The 21483-nt window shown below is 35.1% G+C and overlaps 1 protein-coding gene across 1 annotated transcript in view; it reads right to left on the bottom strand.

Moving 5' to 3' along the window:
• The window catches only part of ELAVL4 (ELAV like RNA binding protein 4), a gene marked incomplete at its 3' end in the record, with an annotated part of 91374 nt that overhangs the window by 13106 nt on the left and 56785 nt on the right, over positions 1-21483 (bottom strand). Inside the window, exon 3 of the mRNA XM_081323194.1 lies at positions 8704-8807. Coding sequence (XP_081179320.1) covers positions 8704-8807 — 104 coding nt within the window. The remainder of the gene's footprint in view (positions 1-8703; positions 8808-21483) is intronic.

Below are 21483 nucleotides of genomic sequence, written 5' to 3'. Positions count from 1 at the left end.
CAGAACCACACTTAAGTGCTGTAACTTAAATTGAATTCAGCCCTTCTGGAATGATCTCAAATGTCCTCTGAATTAATTGATAGCACAATTAGATAGCCTTAGTGTAAGATAGTGTTATCAATCTATTTAGACCTCTGCTGTGAAGAAACCGACAGCCATTTGAGTTTTTTCACAGCAAATGAAGAGAGCATTAAGTAAAAGGCAAGCATCCCACCCAGGTCCAGGGAGTATACAGTCTATTTCAAGGCCTAGAAAACTTAAAAAGGTGTAAAGATAATCTGTTACAATAATCTGTATTTATTATATAATTAATCATTATTATAGTGATTATAATCTAATTATAAAAATAATCTGTGAAATAAAATTTGAAAATTATTTTTAGGAGAAAAAGACAAGGTTATGAATTGAGCAAAATTTGAATTAAATACAAAATGGTTCAAGTTCATGAGACAATACTATTTATACAGTATTATTCAACAGTACTGTTCCAGCTTACGTACAAATTTGCCTTAAGGACAAACTGGAACGGAACTCGTTAATAAACTGGGGACTACCTGTATGACTTTTTTTAACATGGGTATATATGCTGGTTTGTCTATCTATCTAGATTTAATTTTTAGTTTAGTTTAGTTGTTTTAAAAAGATGTTCCCTGATGGGATTAGATTTTTAAACAAATATTAATTGTAATATTTTGAAACCTTCATAAAATTATAGGCAAAATAAAATTGGTCAGTACACAAATGAGGCAGATTGACAATGATTGAAAGGAATGTTTGGCATGTACAGAGAATTTCAAAGTGATATTCCAAGCAGAAGCATCAGGTACCAAAAATGTAACAAGTATGGAATAATCTTTTAATTAAATGCTTAACTGTAGAATAAGAAAATATTGAAGAACTTTGCACTGGTGCATGGAAGGCTAATAAAGCTGTCAATATCCATTTAATCAGTTAAGAGAAAACCACAGTCCTTAAAAGAAATGAGGAAAATAGACAATTGATATTTCACTTGAGAAGATATATGTTTCAAAAGCCTCTTAATACATGATTAATGTATCCCAGGAAAAACTTCAGTAGTGTAAAAACGCTATCTTTACCAATGGATTTATGATACTAAGTGTGGAAAAGTCAGGATAATAAAACTGAGAAGTAACGGTATCACTAAATATTGGTGACTCTAGTAAAATAGGAGGATGAAAAACCTGGTTGGTGAAAGTCACAGGTTATGTTGATTATGCTGATTATTATGCTCTATTAATCTTCACTACAACTTGAAGCAGTATCAGTATTGGACAAAAAAGGTAGAATAGTGTGATCTCCCAAAAACAAAAGAACTGGTTGCTTTAAGGAGGGGGGGGGGGTTTGGCCATAACTTCTATTCAAGTTGTGCTAATTGGACTCAGATACAAGTAGGCATACTATAGAGCAGAGTTCCCCAACCTTTTGGGCACCAGGGACCAGTTCCATGGAGGGGTTTTTCTGCAGACCAGAGGGGGTATGGTTTCATGTACTGTCTGCATCCCATGATGAGGCTTTGCTTGTTTGCAGAGACCGGTTTCTGGCATGCTGTGGCCTGGTGCTGGTCCACGGACCGGGGGTTGGGGACCTCTGCTATAGAGGCTACTTATTTATTTGTTTAAACAATTATATGTCCACACTTTCATATCAAAAGTGACATTGGGTGACATATAAGAAAAAAACCCAACAATTTAACAAACCAGCCATGAGGCCACAATCAGAAATCACAGCTCATAAAGAGGCTGCAACAATATTTAATGGAAGAGACCTGGCAGATTTGGAAGGGTAAGTAGTGACATGGGAAAGGAGTGGTTCCACAGTTAGGTTGGTTCTATGCCATTTAAGAATTTACAGAAGGCATTATGACCAAGTATATAAAGCTAAGAGCTATCTTTTTTCTAAAAAAAATGTTAATATTTAATAAAGTATGATAGTTGTTAGTGATTCTTAAGGCTAGGGCTCTTGAAAAAGTAAAACTCTCTGCCTATTATATAATTCATTTCCCCTTTTAATTAGCTAGCACAGAACATGAATTTCCTTGGTACCTAGTATTAGCATGTATCCACTATAACAGAGTTTGGTAGAAAATGACAAGGAAGGCTTCCTCCTTTTACAAGAGGAAAATATATAGAAACTCACAACTTCTACCTTATTAAAGGCTCATGTTTTAAATCATTAACTATCTTGCAAGTAGACCCATTCTGATTTTACAACTGAAATTCAAGATTATTCTTACATGAGAACAATATATTTATAATTAATTTTGGAAAATATTTGGAAAATGTACTATTTTAAAAGCAAAGTGAAATTTTATTATTGTTATAATATGTAATAATATGAACCCTAATATAGAACATAATCACAGGGGGAAAACAATGTACACACCTTTTAAATGACATAATGAAAGTTTAATAGCAAAATAACTTAAAATCAAAATATTTCCATCAAACAGAGAAATAGTCTTGACTGCATCAAAAGCATGATGTTATAGAGTAGAATGGAAGTTTTACATAGAAATTACTGAAATTACCTCAATAATTGAGAGTAGAACTATTTTTTTAGGGCGGGTCTCTCACAAGATCATGAATTCATACTATAACAGGCTGATCCTAGGACTATAACCTAAATTTCTGATATAGAAACTTATATCTAAAGAGACACATTCAGTTGCCTAACTTCTACTAAGGTATTTTTCAAAATCTTTTATTCTGTGAAAGAGTGTCCCTATCCATATTATAATTGACTAAAATAGAGATCTATTTTAATTTGTATGATCTTCTATTCATAATGATGTTAAGGTATATCAACTTTCTGTACCAAGTGACTGAAATTTCAATTAGGACCCCTCTTGTTTATTAACAATTTTAATAGGTCATGAAAAAAGGACTAGAAGCATAGAAGCAGTTGTAATTCACATTTAATATGTCTGCAATTTTAAAACATAATTGACAAAGGCTATTATTTACAGTTTGGAGAGTTCTGAAATAATAACTGAAAGATATAACCGGAGAAATTAAAAAGATGGCATACCAAGCTGAGTATCAGTAACATGAAATATAAGACTATACTATATGAATGACAATATCACGGTAGACATATTTTATTATTCATTTCTTTACACTGTATCTTACAGGAATTTAAATTGAACAATTGTGGATGGTTTCTGTATTATGGTTTTCAAACTTATAGTTAAAATGCCATTCATAACATATGTTACATTCTGAAGAGACTTTCCAAACGACACCAACATTTCAGATGTTTATTGAAATGTTGGCATTTTGTTAATGATAATGTTCTGTTTCATACTTGCAAATCTTTAAAATATCAGTTAGAAGCAATACATTAGATAATCTTTAAACTATTGGTTAGATATTGAGCTACATGGTAAGCTCAATAATTCTCTATTGTTGCATTCCCAATGGCCTAGTCCTGTGGAAAGCTGTTGTGTCATATCTATAATGAAGGGAGAGGATTGGTAAGGGCATCTTAATTTTCTTTCTTCGTAAATACAGAATGAATGCTTAAACTTTTTGGACTTCCTCAGAATTTTCTGTATTATCATGTTGAATGGAGATTTCTGCATGATTTCTGAGTTGGAAAAGGCTGATATACAATTTTGGAAAATTAGATTTGTGAGGAAAACTTGCTGTGAATATTAATGATTTATTTATATTCTGTGCAATTGTTGTCCATGGGGTAAGGTGGGGCAAACCATGAAGTGTCATGATGATGTAAAAGGAAACTTTTTACTCCTGCACAGCACAGTTTTTGTCCCCTTCAAAAAATTCAATTCAATTTCTGGCTACCAACCATGTTTGATGTTACCTTTTATAAACTAAGTTATATATGACCAATAGCAGAAATCTTTTAAAAGGTTTAAAAAGAAATTATGCAATTTAGATAAGTGGAAGCAACAAGTATAGTAGGGTATAAAGGAAAACAAATAGATAACTTTTATTATCACTTCTTTCATTCATACATTTTTTTATTCATGTAAATATTCCTGAATAGCATTTTGGTCAAGAGTGGCTCCCTCCTCATACAAATGAAGACTAAAATAATTTTAAAAGTTGAAATAATAAAAGCTTAGTGAATACATTTAAAATCCTTTAAAGGCAAGATTTAATAACCTGTTGAAAACTGAAGTGTCTGTTTCTCTTTTTAAGGAACACTTCATACTCAGAATTCTTCAAGTTTCATTGTTCACTGCTGTTATAACTTTGAACAGTCGCTGAATGAGTGATAGTGAAGACTATTTGTATCCAAATTCTTACACTGTGACTTTTACCCTTTTTCTAATAAATATTACAAGTCAGAGCTGTGAAAGTGCTTTGAATTTACTATTTCTTGTCTAGATTAGTTGGAGAAAGTCTAAAAGTTGCCGTTCATTGTTGTGCTCTGCATAACAGCCCACTCAGAAATAGTAAGTGATCTAAAACCATATAGATGAACTAACTTGCACATTTTCCTCCCATCCCAGCCTAACATCTTCATTCCTATGTTATAATGATTCCTTGAAAAGTCTATATATAGCGCATTACAGAAATTTAAATGGGAGAAAGATTATTAAGAAAAGAAATACTGACTAGAGTTTTTCTCTCCAGGAAAGAGTGCAAACTATTCATCAGTTGAAGCTGAGCAAAGATGCTCCTAGCAACAGCAACCCTTGACACTCCAAGAGGATGTTGGATTCTGCATTCTCACGCCTGTTCTGATCGATGAATCTGATATACAGAAAGAGCATAAACCCATCTGGAACAGACTGTATCCAACCTCAGATTATTTTATCTACTCATCAATCATATTTTTCCAGGAATTTGTTAACCTGCATATTGTCCATTACTTATCTCCAGAGAAGAATTCAGGATTTTCTTAGTACCAGATCTGACAAAGAGAAATAGAGCATGATATTTTAGGCACAACTTTAAGACTTAATCCTAACTCTGTTTTCCTTATCTGATATACAGAATAGTGTCCACTGCTAAAACTGGACCTAATTATACTTCTGAATGGATATTTTTAAGGAACAAAAAGGCAAAAAAACCCATAACATTAAAATGATATATTCAGAGGCATTTTTATGCAGATGTAATATAATCAATTTTCAAGTAACATGAATGTTAAGTAGTTCAGTAGGATGAAAATTAAAGGAAATATGAAGGAGCAACAAAAAATGAAAGCAAAAAAAAATCATGCAACTTAATAAGTGAGGTAAAGGTTCCCCCGCACATGTGTGCTAGTCATTTCCAACTCTAGGGGCCGGTGCTCATCTCTGTTTCAAAGCCGAAGACCCAGCACTTGTCCAAGGACGTCTCCGTGGTCATGTGGCCAGCATGACTAGACGCCAAAGGCGCACGGAACGCTGTTACCTTCCCACCGTAGTGGTCCCTATTTTTCTACTTGCATTTTTACGTGCTTTCGAACTGCTAGGTTGGCAGAAGCTGGGACGAGTAACAGGCGCTCACTCTGTTACACGGCACTCAGGATTCGACCCGCCAAACTGCTGATCTTCTGATCGACAAGCTCAGTGTCCTAACCCACTGAGCCACTGCGTCCCTTTAATAAGTGAAGTATGAGACAATTCCTGAAAGGATTTGCTACAGAAAACACTTTTACTTCCATAGGTTATGCAACATGCTGGAATTAAAATGCCCACAATTTAAATGACTAAAAACTGTTATTAATTTTGCCAATTTTATTTCTTGTACATCACCTTCTTAGCTATCATTAATTCGTAAATATTGAAAAAAATAAAGAGCAACTCAAGCACATTTTATTTGCATTTGCGTGACAATGTGATAGGACTAAGTATAATAAGTCAAATGAAAAGTATAATAAGAACTTATATCCTGGCTATTTCCTTTTCCTTTTGCAGTTTTCTGAAAAGCTAGTGTGGAAGTCTTTGGGACTCTGAAACAATATGATGCAAAAGACTGGAGGAAAAAATAACAAATTGATTACAGTCCCTTCAAAGAATGGAGTTAGTTTTTCTGCTCACCAAAATAGTGATCTGGATCTTAGCCAAAATGATTAATTATTGAAGAACTAAATATCACCTGAGATTTATAGTTATATTGAGCATGAACTCTCCACAGTGATTAATAATATTAAGCTTTATTCATCTAGACATAATTTTAGATGAAATTGGTATGAACAAATTAGTCAGTATCCTTTTAAAACAAATATTTAAATTAAATTCACCATATTGTAATAGATTGTAAATAAGCAGGTTCTAAGTCTTTATTCCTTGAAGTTTTTAAATTGTTAATCTACATAGAACTTTACCAGTTAAAGGAATCATGTTTCACTCATAAATATAAAACACTATTAGCAGTATTAACTTTTATAAATATATAATAAAATCATGAAGGATAACTACTGAGTGCAAAACTTATTTATAAAATAATCAAACCCACAGCAATCTATTGTTGGATGAACAACTAGTGTTTTAAGAAGTTATAGCCTAGCTTCCTTCTATCTAAAACTATATTTTTCTGTGAAGAGATCCTGCTCTTGTAAATACCCAAAGTATATTTGATGCATTGTTACAGGAGTATCTTAAGGCATGAGTAAGTGTAAAGCAGAGTATCAGTAATAACAAGTATAATACAAAATTAGTAAGTTTAAGTCACACCTGGAATTATTTTTAAATGGTTATATTTCAAGGTGATGGTAGCCCACTTAAGAATGAATATTAAGGCAGACAGCCTGTTATTACACCAATGGATATTAAGATACCTAAATTACCGGTAATGTGAAAACTACAGATTAATTTAAGACTGGAAATCAGAATACAAATTCAAAATGCTTTATTGCAATTTAATTTCAAACCTGACCACAAACAAATAATCAGAATTTATATTTGTTTCTGATTAAAAACAAGTTTAAAAAAAGTCTTATAAATTTAAGAAAAAAGAAGACTTGTAAACAAGAACATAATCCTAATAGATTTACACAGATCAGGTTTCACAAAAATATATAAGAGCCTAGTGCTGGCATTTATGACCAAACTGGATGAAATGTTAAAATACTGAATTTTTAATACACTACACATCAGAGAAAATCAAACCAGCCCAATATATGAATGCTACTTTCAAATTTATTTCATTAAACAGACTTAAACTATTAATTTTCCTAAATCTACATATATGTTTTTTTATTCCTAGTGTTTTCCTGCTTTTTTCAGATCAACAGAATTTTGATCCATTTGTTGTGACAGGAATTTGATCCGACTGGCTTGTCGCCTGCTATTTGTGGGCTGAGAGAGAATGACTGGCCCAAGGTCATTCAGCTGGCTTTCATGCTAATGCGGAATTAGAACTCAAAGTCTCTAGCCTAGTACCTTGACCACTAGACTAAAGTTTCTAGTTTATAATTCATTTAAAATACTTATAGCCACAAAACATAAGTATACAAATACTTGAACTAAATACAGCTTTAGACTTTAGAGTTGCTTCTGTTTATGTATTGCATTTCAAATATATAGTTAACCAATTCATATCCAAACTACAGCATGTCAGAATAATATAATTTTGATCTCAGTGATTATTAACAGGCCTAAAATTTATTCTATCAGAATCTATAAATTTCAACAAGAGTATTAGTATGCATTCCATTTCTTTGTGAATATATTCTAAAATTCTTGAATTCTGTCATTATCAACTTAATGAAAATGAAAAAGAAAATATTTTAAATTCAGGGAAATAATAACCAAGCATTAAAGAAAAACAATCCTGTCCACAATGAATACAGCCCTAAAACCAATACTTTAATCTTCAAATTACATATTAAGATGCACACATATTGGTTTTACTTTCCATCTTTCTTTTGGTGGCTTATATTTTGCTGGTAGGCTTTCAAGCTAGGTGAATTCTGCAATTTCTATCTTTTATTTGGAAGCAGATCAGGAAGGTTCCAGCTCCGTGTTGATGTAAAATATATTGAAAATGCAAGGGATTGCATAGGAAGCAACAAATGTTTGCACACTATTACACTATATGTCTGCACACATAACACTGATTACATTGTACTGAGCAGCACAGATATACAAGTTTCTAATGAATCAACTTGCATCAAGGGTAAGTCTCTTAAATCAGAAGAACATTACACCATGATACAGAGAAGCTAATGACATGCAGATAATGCTAAGATTTCTTAAAAAATTTGCTTTCTGGAAAAGAAATCCCATTCTAAAGAGTATTTGAGCATGAAGAGTGTACTATATGAAATTTAATCAATTATTAAAATTAATAGTTGACTGCCAATTATTCTCAGGTAGAGATAGATAAATAGATTGATAGATTGACAGACAGACAGAGAACAGAGTGCCTATTATTAATCAGGAAACAAAACTCCATATAATGACCATCTTATCAACATTTTTTTAATGTTTTATCTCCTGAGGTTAATTTACAGATTTTTCTCTGAGGCTTTGACAACCTACCCTGGATCCTTTGATACTTATTTAAAAAGACTTGGTTTTTCCTTTCCTTTTTTAAAGGAGAAAACAGCTGCCTTTTTAAAAGAATGAAAAAAATCTGCTGTGCACTTTTTCTTTGTTTAATTTAAACTAAGAGATGTTTTTATCCTTTGAATGGTGAAGAATGCAATTTTGATGAGATAGCCAGGAGCAGTCTTAACTACACTCTTCCATAATTTAGCAAAACACTCTTTGTATTCTCTTACCTTTATCGTTTTGGTCTGGAGTCTGAGTCCATTTAAAGTGTTAATGGCTTTCTCTGCATCCTTTGGATCAATATAGTTAACAAATCCATACCCTAAACTCTGCCCTGTTGAAAAATAAGAAACAAAAAAAAGGGACTCAGTATTCTTTGTAGCACACATGTACGATTTCCAAATGGGAGATTAAAATTCTTTTCTCTGGTACCATTCTTAACCTAAAAATTTCATCCCAATCCAGAAAGCATACTGTACAATCTGAACTCCTAAAAATAACATTTTTTAAAAAAAAATAATGGGACCTTTTGTTTTTGATAATGCTGATTCTTCTACATTCCACAGAGGAGTTAAAACTGAAAACTGCATGAATTAAAAAAATACTTAAGAGATCACTCTTACTAAAGCTTTTCTGTGTGTGAATCACATTAAAAGAACAGATTACAAGAAACAGGTAGCAACAGGATTACATGCATAAATTCATTAGCTGTGTGATACTTTAATTAGCAGACAGAATTAAACAAATGGTTGTACAGCAATGCAAGTTCAACTGAAACTGGAAAAAAATATTATGCTTAAGCCAGACAATCTTTAAAAGCCAAAATCTTACCAATGAAAACACATAAGAGATCTGTGTTTCCTTAACCTTCACTGGCTTTTTAAAATTTAGAACATTCATATTTCTCAACAAGGAAGCAATTTACGTAAACAAAGCAGAACATAATTTTCAAAAGTCAGAAGATGAAAAACTAAAATGTAAAAGCCAACAAATTAATTGCTGCTTTGATAAGGACAACACAAATATTTAGATCATAAACATCGGAATATTATGTGCTAAAGTAACTTATTATTTTGTACTCTCTGCACTGTGTTCAGCGAGTGAAACAACCCCCCCCAACAATAAAATTATTTTTGTATTTAGATGATAAAAGCCATTTTGAGTAGTCAATACAATTTCAACAGCTTTTGTTTCATTGGTAGAGTCTGTGTTTATATTTTACTGGTCATTTTTATCCAGAACCAACAGCACAGTTTGGTAATATGATCTAATTACGAGATTCACAGAAATATGGATTCACCTTGGCCCTGGAGAGAGAGAGAGAGAGAGGGAGAGGGAGAGGGAGAGGGAGAGGGAGAGGGAGAGGGAGAGGGAGAGGGAGAGGGAGAGGGAGAGAGAGAGAGAGAGAGAGAGAGAGAGAGAGAGAGAGAGAGAGAGAGAGAGAGAGAGAGAGATGAATATATAGATCAGTGGGTTAGGATGCTGAGCTTGTCGATCAGATCAGCAGTTTGGCGGGTCGAATCCCGAGTGCCGCGTAACAGAGTGAGCGCCTGTTACTCGTCCCAGCTTCTGCCAACCTAGCAGTTCGAAAGCACATAAAAATGCAAGTAGAAAAATAGGGGCCGCTACGGTGGGAAGGTAACAGCATTCCGTGCGCCTTTGGCGTCTAGTCATGTCGGCCACATGACCACGAAGACGTCCTCGGACAAACGCTAGCTCTTCGGCTTTGAAACGGAGATGAGCACCAGCCCCTAGAGTTGGAAACGACTAGCACGCATGTGCAGGGGAATCTTTACCATCTATCTATCTATCTATCTATCTATCTATCTATCTATCTATCTATCTATCTATCTATCTATCTAGAAATATAGATAAAAATTGACTAAGAAAAAATGATCTCACCATAATTTCCCCTTTGCTTGTTCTCTCACATGTGCTTACTAACGTATTTGTTTGAGTGCATATCAGCACATGCATAATTACACATTAATTTTTCCTTCTGTTATCTCAATCTGCTCAGTTTTGAAAAATGACAATAGCTGTATATTCACATGTATTCCATCCTTCCTGAGAGAAACCCAATAATTTCATATTTATATGTTACCATTTGGTTTTGTTCAGCAGTTTTTAATTATATTAATTATAAAATATGGATGCATTACTAAATCTGGCCAAAAATCTTTTAATGTGAAAAGTCAGTGCATTGTGACAGATTATTTTATATTGTCTCCTTTGTGCAATGTCATCATCAAGATTTTTTACTTTATTCTTCTATGAGTCTATAGCAGGCATGTCAAACTGCTGGACCATGGGTTGGATGCGTCACGCTGAAACTGCGCCTACCCCATTGCCAGCAATGGGGAAAAAGTCGTGATACATCGCGCGACATCGCGAATTTGACATGCCTGGTCTATAGGATGAAAATGACATTCAGGATGAGATGCCAATATTATCCTCTGTGTTTTCTGTCTGATTTTACAAAATGTCTCACTGTCATTGGGATTAAATGTGGACAAGGCAATAGAAATTGTATCCAGGCAAGATGAAACTGTATGTTTTCACGTTCAAACAGTATAATTCATCATACAAGAGCCAACATAATAGAGTGGCTGAAAACAAGTCTACGAAAAAAGAAAAGTGGCTGGAAAGTTATTGTGGAAGATTCTTTCTGATGACATTCTATACATGTAGAAAATGCTGGATTTCAATATAAAGCATGGATTCTAAGTTGTTTCCTCTAACTGGGCTGTAGAAAATCAATCAAAAGATGAAAAGGTCACTTTGAATCCTAGGAGTAAAGCCCTATTTGTGATAAACATACCTCTGTGGATTAATTTGGCTGTTTAGCTGTGTCTGATCAGCCTCGTTAATATTTCTAATCATGTGCTATCCAATTATAAATGAATCTCAGCTAATGGGTTTATAAAGCTAAAGTCAAGTATTTTTAGAATTATAAACTTCTACTTCATCCATAATTAATATTCTAGGATCTTAATATTAAAGCTAATAAAGATATGCTCCAGCCTTTGTTTCCAGTTCAACTTGATAATCACCTCATTATGTTTGAATAACAAAATCCTATATTGTTAGTTTTAGAAGTAAATTTCCTGTATCATATTATATCTGCCTTTCACTCCCTTCGTTCCAGGGAAATGCATGCAGAGTAAGTACATAGAAAAAACTGGCCCATTGCTTTTGACAAATTATTGTAATTCCTAGCAAGTTAATTTTTGGGTAGATCTGAGACAAATTTATGTTTTTCTCAAACCATAGCTGCTTCATGTTTCAAAGACTAAATTTCTATGTCACCTGCCTGAAACAGGGCCACTACCGTAGTATTTTCACAGTGCAGGGTCTGCTTTTCAAATCAACAAATGCTATTTCACACAATCAAATACAACAAATGTGTCCAACTAGATGATTTTCATATCTGTATTAATTTTGTACAGCCATTTTTGTTTTTTTTGCCATGGGCATTTGCCATCAATATTAACGGTGTAGGATGCTGCTTATAGAATGTGGCCAAACCACCATAATTTTTATTTATTTTATTTTATTTTAATCCCATTTATATCCCGCCCTTCTCCGAAGACTCAGGGCGGCTTCCAATTAAGCACAAAGCAATGTGCTTAGCAATAAGCATATTTCCTCCATTTTCTCTGTAAATAGTACAGCACCCATCTGCTGCCAGACACTCCTTATGTGGTCAAGAAGGGAAACAGAACTTGCACATCTAATGACATATAATGGCTGCTTGACACTTTTAGTGCCTGGCCAGCATTCAGTACCATATAGTACTACTGGGCAAATCATTTTGTAAAATTTCAATTTTAGGTGAATTGCATAGCTCTCCAGTGGGCTCTTTTCCCTGCAGCTAGGTTGCATTCACCCTCACCTCTACTACCACTTCAGTATTGACCTGAATAATGAAAATGCTTGGGTTAGTCTCTAGATCAGGGGTGTCAAACTGCCAGCCCATGGGCCAGACGCGTCATGCCAAAACCACCCCATTGCTGGCAATGGAAAAAAAATCGCAATATGTCGCGACACGTCACATGACATTGCGAGTTTGACACCCCTGCTCTAGATACTCAAAGTCTTCTTGCTATTGAGGTGCAAATTGAATTGCCTCAGTTAGTCATTCCATATCTGTACATAGTGCTTAGTACTTTACTGATGGTAGCTGAGAAAAGGATCTTATTGGCATAAAGCAAAACCCAGGGGCACTGTCATGCAAGTCTTGTGTGATGTATCCATGACAACAATGAACAGCTATGGCAAACCTTGTGCATACCCATCTTCACAGGAAAACTGTCAGAAAGACCAGCAGCACGTGGTATTCGATTGCTGGTATTAACAAAGTATTTGAACCTATTTTATGAGTGGCTTGGGAATACGTCACATAGTACATATATCAGCTGATGTGGAACACACACAAAAGGCCATGGAATTTCTCAGGGGTAACAGTGTGAAAGCCTCTTACAACACTGAGTGATGAAATAAGAAACAGCAACAAAGGATACCAGTGTTTTAAGTGTTGTGGTGATCCATTCTGACCCCTTTATTTCATGGCCAGGTCTTTTGAACCAGCAGGCCTAGCTTCACAGAGACTTTCTATCTCCAAGATGTATATTCCATCCTTTCACTCCAATCCCTCTGGTTCTGTGCCTGACTCTTTTTTTTTTACTTTTTTGACATTTTACTCTCTATCTTGTATTTTAAATCAATTTAAAAATGATTTTCTCCCAGTGAAACTAATTAGAATTTATTGTACAATAACATACACACAAACACACTGAATCTTTGACTGCTTGTACTTATGTGTACCAATAAAGACTATTACAATCAGAATAGAATAGAATAACTTTGTCACTTTGAATGTACACTAATCAGCATTAGTTATTAAAATGAATCAGCATTAGTTATTAAAATGAAATTTCATTGTATATAGCTCTCAAAGGGTCACCACCTCCAATCTAGACTACATAAATATGACATAAATACATAATTATGCATATATCCACATATATTATATGACAAAGAGAAACAACAGTCTAGTACAGATTATGTATACGTGTGCACGGCGAAAAAAACAAATCTTGCGAGTTTACCAGACGGATGGCATAGGGAACAAAACTATTTGCGAATTGGGTAGTCCTGCTAGAAATACTTCGAAACCTCCCCTCCCAGAGGGAACCAACGGAAACAGACCGTAAATGCTTTGAGCTCTAAGCACATAGCACTTATAAGCAGCATCTTGAATACAAAGAAGCGAGCTTCCTATGATCTTCTTAGCTGTCCTTACCAGACAGTGATACAATTAAAAGCCATTGTTGTATGTGACAAGTTAGGTTCAATTAACAAATAAAATTTTAGCCATAAATGGATGTATAGCAGGGGTGTCAAACTCGCAACGTCACGTGATGTATTGCAACGTATCAAGACTTTTTCTCCACTGCCGGCAATGAGGTGGGCACGGTTTTGGCATGATGCATCTGGCCTGTGGGCCGGCAGTTTGACACCCCTGATCTATAAAATTTCTAAATTAAGTGAAATCATTTTGTATTTGTTTTGTTTTTACCTAACAAGAGAGTCTGTAAACAAGTCAGATCCACTATGTCAGAAATACAGGTTCAAAGTTACAACAGAATTGAAAAAAAGGTTACTTATGTCCTGTCCTCAAAATTATGACTGCCATACCATCCCCATTATGATGTGATTATATTTTGGGAACTTGGCAACTACATTTACAACCATTTGCAATGTTCCATGGTCATGTCATTGCGTTTTGTGACTTGCTGTTTTCTGGGGGGGAAAGCCCACTGGATAAACTGGACTTGGATTTACAACCACATTAACTGCTTAACAACTGCAATAAGTCACTAAACAACTGTCAGAAAAATGGTTTCAAAATCAAGTCCGGTTGTGTGATGACTTGACTTATAATTGCAAAAACCTCTGGGCTCAATTATCAGTCACAGACTACTTGTATTGAGAGAATGAACTGGTCCCAAACCAGAAAAATACTTATCATCTAACTGAAAGTAATGAGACATATTACTTAAATTTTAAAATGGGCCTTTACATTTTTTTTCTTAAACTTCACTTTAAAAAAAACCCCAGAAACCCCCAGAAAGCAGATATAGTCTCCCTTGGGTATGACACTTGCCATCCTGTCCCCAAAAAGCTTCAGAAATTTTAATGTTATTTCTGAAAGTGTCTGCGACTACAGTCTGATTTTGGAACATCTATTTCAGTTACATTTGCTGAAATTATTAGTACATTTGCCTAAATTATTTGGCAACTGATAATCATATCAATGTTTTCTTATTAACTTGTTTTATTCCCCACCTAAAAATTGAAAGGAAAGGACCAGACTGAGATAGGCTTAATTCTTGATCATTTGTCAAGTCAAACAACTGTTCCCAAAGAGCTTCTTCACATACTCATATATATATTTATATCTCTGCATTTCTATAGCTCTGAGAGCAATGTGAACACTATTATAGACTAACTGTGGTATATATCATATTCCAATGTAGTGACATATCAGTAATCTCATGCTTCACATAAAACTGTTTCTTTCTCTCTTATATCTCTGAACTAGAAAGCAAAAATATCTTGATTTAGACTTCCGGTCCTGTGCAGCAGCACAGCAGTCGAGGGGTTCGGGACTCTGTGCCCTTCGGCTGAGTTTCTTCCAGTTTGGGGACCCTAAATGGGCCAGAAGCCGCCCCGAAGAGGTGGCAAAGAAGTAAGTAAGTCCTGGGGACCTTGGAGAGACAGCAGTCGACCCAATCGGTCCAGGAGAAGGCTTCCAGAAACCAACAGGAGAAAGGGTAGCCTAATTTCAGAGGCTAGCCCAAGCTACAAGCAACCAAAGTAAAAAGCACTATTTTAAGCTGATTGTAAACAGCGCATTTGAATCTGGGTAAGAACATCGATTTTCTCTATCCTACTTATCAACTTTCCTGAAGGAAAAAAAATCACAAGACGCAAAAAAACTTCTGCAAGAAGGGGGATTTTTGCCCCACCCTTTCACTAACGGAAGCGGTGAATTAAACCTTTTATGGAGGACCAAAACATATTGAAATGAATGAAACGACTATAAAACCTAAATTTGGATAAGTTTGAAGTTACTGAATGGTTAAGATTCTCATTTTAAAGGCAATTTGTTCATTTTGAAAATTTGAAAAATAAATCAGTGCTGACATCTAGTAGTGGATGAAGACTACAACAGCTATGGCTTTCATGAAGGACTTTGCAAAATCTGAAAAAAACTAATTTCTACTTGTGACCTTCAAAGCTCTAATGATAGAGAACAGCTGTGCAAAAAAAAAAAAAAACAATCTGGGCTGCAGACAAAGTGAGACTTACAAACTTCAGGGAACAACAAAAAAAAACTTTTTTGAACTTTCTTAATTACAAGTATCTATTTAACTCTGTGAGAGACGCAGTGGCAGTTTGGCAGGTCGGCAGTTTGGCAGGTCGAATCCCGAGTGCCGCGTAACAGAGCGAGTGCCTGTTACTCGTCCCAGCTTCTGCCAACCTAGCAGTTCGAAACCACGTAAAAATGCAAGTAGAAAAATAGGGACCACTACGGTGGGAAGGTAACAACGTTCTGTGCGCCTCTGGCATCTAATCATGCTGGCCACATGACCAGGGAGACGTCCTCGGACAAGCGCTGGCTCTTTGGCTTTGAAACAGAGATGAGCACTAGCCCCTAGAGTTGGAAACGACTAGCACACATGTGCGGGGGAACCTTTACCTTTTATTTAACTCTGACCCCAAAGCTATTTGCAGAGAAAAGAAAATTTGGATTCTTGGTCATCATGGAAAATCAGAGATTTATAGAAAGAACCTATCAAGAAAAAATAAATACCTTTCAAGAGGAGACATATATCTTGCAACTAATTCAAATAACAATTATTTCAAACCACAGAGAAATCCAAAATAACTTTGAAAATATAAACCAATTCATCTCCAATTTAACTTTACAACAAAAAAGTCCAGGAAACAACAACAGAGAAAGAACAGATAAAATAGACAACTGAATACAAATTTGAGGATAAGAGACTTAAAGATGGAACCTAACAAAACAAAGAAGTATGATTTAACCGAAGTGGAATTTTTTTTTACAAGAAATACTGGATTTGGAAAAGACAACTTATACTTTAACACCACAAAACAAATTTGAGGATAAGAAAAATATTGAACAAAGTGGACTGCAGAGATGCCAGGAAAAACACTAGAACTGGAGAGACAAAAAATGATAAGAAAAGCAGAGAGAAAAAGAAAAAGATTTTCAACATAAATGAATGGGCAAATGCCTCTCACAAAGATATTGTACTTGACTTACCTTTTATATCTACAGTAACACCTACAAGAATATGGAAAGATTCTTTGACTCAGCAGAACATATTGATTAAAAAAGATATTGGGCAAAAGAAAAGGGCTAAAGTGAAAATTAAGAAAATAGACGATGGGGACTATCAGAGACAATATTTAAAAAAGAAACACCTGTTCAAATATGGTTAAATAGAAAAAATTTGGATGTGAATTTGACTTTAAGAGGGAAGAGCCCCTCAAGTAACATAGTACTTTCTTTTTCTTCTTTTAATTTTATTTCTTGATATGAGTAATATAAAAGAGTTGGAATGGCTTATATAAAGGAAATGTTTTAGGTATCTAAAGGTGATTGACTTTAAGAAAATCACAATGGATTAAAATGTTTTGAATAAGAGTTAAGACTAGAGGACTAGATTTATTAAATGGAATATTTAAAGTTTAAATATATTTTTAATTATGGTAAAAAAGAACATTTTTTTGGAAATAAATATGTATTAGCTTATAGAAAATAGGGATTTTAAGCAGTATACTATCTTTTTATTTTTTTTATTCTTATTCTTTTTTTAGTCTTATTTATTCCTTAAGAAAGGTAAAAGTATTGGGTTAGCTTACACAGGAAAAAATAAGACTTAAATATTTAAATGTAATTAACTTTGAGAAAATCTTAACCATTAAGAATGTTTTGAACATTGTGGGAAAAACAAATGTAAACAAGAACTGTAAACAGGATCTATGATGAGACAACCAGAATGACTAGATAGAAAAGAAATATTATATTGATGTGATTATCATCTGTAGAAATATTAGAAAACTTTTATACTCAATCATCATTCATTAAAACAACAAGAATTGTATTAACTTAAGGTTGGTAAGAGAACATTATGGAAAAAAGAAATCAAGTAAAGTTACTATGCGGATTATAGATTATAGAAATCAACTGTTAGTGAATGTTTCTCAAATGTAAACCCAGACAACACACTGTTTACCGAATATTAAGGTGATTATGTTAAAAAATTAATAAAGCATATTTTTAAAAAATCTCAATTTAATTACAGCTTTAATTAATCTGCAGTTGACAGATTAAGATATAATAAAACTATATGGAAGTTACAAGAATGGAGAAGAAAGAGATGTATTTAATTCTCTCCTTTTTGGTTAATCTGTAGTTCAGAAACTTTCCACCTTCTTTATTTCACTTGGCAACAGAATGGCTCTTAGACTATAACTCTTTTCCTTGTTTTCTTTTTCTGTCAGACTCACTCTGAAAATACAGTTTGGGGAACATGATTACGAAGGCTTGTATGATACCTATCTGGCGTCCTAGTCAAAAAGATTTTTGCTGGAGAAAAAGCAAATCTTGAAAGTGCAAAAATCATATTTTTAAGCTGAGGACTACTTGTAAAGGGATTCTCCACCAGCCTTTGCTTCTTATAATCTCTCACATAACTGGCTACCTTTGTTTTTATCAGATGTACAGGTAACACTGGACAACAAAGATTTTGCTTCCAGAACACTTTTGGAGGTATCTTGTAGATTTTTGGCTGCTAATCACAAAAATAACCTGTATTTACCTATTACATACTGTTTTATAGAAATCTTTGATTTTACACAATGGCAATGTACACCTTTTAATATATATTGATTATGCTGCACACATGAAAGAAACATACAAAAACACAGGACTGTTATCTAAGTACAACTAGAATATTTGTGAAGAATAAGAGCAATGGCTCTGCTGCTTGGAATGTAGCTTGGATATATCTATTGTTACATATGTGGATGGGATAGCCACGCAAAAGAGCCGCATTACATTAAAAAGAAATGGCCACTCCCCAAAAATGTGATTCCAGAACAAAAAAAACCATGGCACATAAACCATTTGTTGAACTGATATATTTTTGCTTCCACTTCACATAAAACTCAGACTTATGAAAAATTTTGTGAAAGTGATGAACAAGGAAGGTGAAGGTTTTTGTTGAGAAAGATGTTTCCCAGAATAACTGATGCCAAGATTAAGGAAGGCACTTTTATTGGTCCACAGATCAGATATGTCATTGATGACAAACAGGTCAAATATCTGGAGTCAGAGAAAATTGCCTGGAAAGCATTCAAGGATATTGTTGAACATTTTCTTGGCAACTACTGAGCACCAAACTGCATTCAGTTGGTTGACAAAGTTCTTACAACATACAAGAACATGAAATACATGTCACTGAAGATTCATTTTCTGCATACACACTTGAATTTCTATCCCAAAAATCTAGGTGCAGCAAGTGACGAACATGGTGAAAGGTTTCACCACTATGAAAATACTTTTGGCCGTGCTGAACTCATGCAACATGTCGGAAACATGATGATATTAAATATTGTTCTGTCCCAGCCTACGTACCACCTTGTTACTTCACACGGCAACCCCTAATTTAGCAGTAGACTGGATAAATAAACCCTTTTTATTGAAGTTACAGACCTTGTCCGCAAACAGAACAGAGCATGAGCCAAAACAGGAAATAACTCACTGGTAAAATAAACAAACCATCATCACTTGACACAGAAGTTCTTTGCAAACGGTTGCCTCCAGCAACCAGCCCTGCCCACACATTCCCTTTTTGTTACGCAGCCCCCAAGGCGTGGCTTTTCACTGCTTTCTCCTTCTCCCCTGGAGCCGACCCATTGCCTCTCTCTGATTTACTTGTGTGACTTGTCTGTGTTTACATGCGTCTCTGAGGTCTTCCAGCTGTGCTGCCTCTGAGTCTGACACATCTTCCCAGCACAGCTGGCTTTCAGCTTGACCACGAGTGGAGGGGCCAGGTTCTTCCTCACTTCTTAAGTCTTGTAACTCATCAGAGCCTTCCTCCTTCCTCACCAGGCCCCTCCTCCTCTGATTCTTCGGACTCAGCTCCCGGGATCACAGGCTGGCACGGAATCACAACAAATGTATTATAGTTATTAAAAGTTAATATATGTTTCAAGATTCCTACATGATACAGTCATTCTGAAATTATATTTGTGCTCAATTTGAAGGGGTCAAAGTTTTTCAGGAAGCAAAACCTTTGAAAAAAAAATTGTTCTCCAGTATAAAGAGATATACTCTTGGGCAACAAACAATGGAAAGGTCAGGTTGAAAAGATCCAGACACTGGTATATGCATTTTTAAAAATTAAATAAGCTTTGGGGGAGTGTATTCTCCATGTTGACATTGAATGGAGTGAAGGTGAGGAAAAGGAATAATTAACCCTTTCTTAAGAAACAAAAATATTAAGTACAGGTAGTCCTCTGCTTACAACCACAATTAAGTCCAAAATTTATGTTGTTAAATGAGACATTTGTTAAGTGAGTTTTGCCCCATTTTACGATGTTTCTTGCCACAGTTGTTAAATGAATCACTGTAGTTGTTAAGTTAGTAACATGGTTAAGTGAATATGACTTTCCAATTGACTTTGCTTGTCAGAAATTCACAAAAGGTGATCACATGATCCCAGGAAGTTGCAACTGTCATAAATATGAGTTAGTTGCCAAGCATCTGAATTTTGATCACATGACTATAGGAATACTGCAATGGTCATAAGTGTGAAAAACAGTCATAAGTCACTTTTTTCAATGCAGTTATAATTTTGAACGGTCACCGCACGAACTGTTATAAGTCGAAGACTATCTGTATACATATGGCTCTGAATTTGGTTCCAAAACCACAAGGCTCTAAGGCAGGGGTATCAAACTCAATTTCATTGAGGGCCGCATCAGCATTGCGGTTGCCCTCAGGGGGCCGGGTGGGTATGGCCAGGGTGGGCGTGGCCTACTGGGTGGGCGTGGCTAGAGTGCGTATAACCTACTGGGTGGGCGTGGCCAGCTCTACATCGTTGGCATCAAGGGTGCCTATGGGGGCCTGGGCAGGAGTGGGACAGATCTGAGGGTCTCTGGCAGGAGGAGGGTCTCTAGGCCAGGGCCAAGGCAGTGGGGGCCGTTCCCTCACTGTTTCCAGGATGGCTTCGCAGGCCGCATGAAACCACTTCACAGGCCGCATCTGGCCCCCGGGCCTTGTGTTTGACACGTCTGCTCTAAGGAAAAAATATCAATAAGTGTTCCAATATTTGAGGGGCTGCCACAAAGAAGAGGGGGTCAATCTATTTTCCAAAGCACCAGAAGGCAAGATGAGAAACAAGAGATAGAAACTAATCAAAGAGAGAAACAACCTAGAACTAAGCAGAAATTTCCTAACAGTGAGAACAATCAACCAGTGGAACGGTTTGTCTTCAGAAGTTTGGGTGGTTCATCAATGGAGGCTTTTAAGAAGAGATTGAACAACCATTTATCTGAAATGGTGTAGGTCTCCTGCTTGAGCAAGGGGTTGGACTAGAAGACCTCCAAGGTCCTTTCCAACTCTATTACTCGGTATTCAATTTTTATATGAAGGGTATTTCAATCAATCAAAAGAAATATTTTGTCTTTAAGCTATAAAGTTAACTTTTCTTTACTTTTCTTTTTGTCTTGATATGTTATTGTACTCACTAAATTCATCCATTAAATCAGGATTATTTGTGTACAAGCAGTCCTCGCTTATTGACTTGCCTTGTTCAGTGTAAGTTGTAAGTCACAACAGTGCTTTAAAAAATCATTTATGACCTATGCCTACATTTATGATCTTCACAGTGTCCCTGTTATAT

Source organism: Vipera berus, assembly GCF_964194415.1.
Source record: "Vipera berus genome assembly, chromosome: 3".
NCBI lineage: Eukaryota > Metazoa > Chordata > Lepidosauria > Squamata > Viperidae > Vipera > Vipera berus.
Note: the sequence above shows the minus strand (reverse complement) of the source record. Positions and strands in the feature narration are given on the sequence as shown.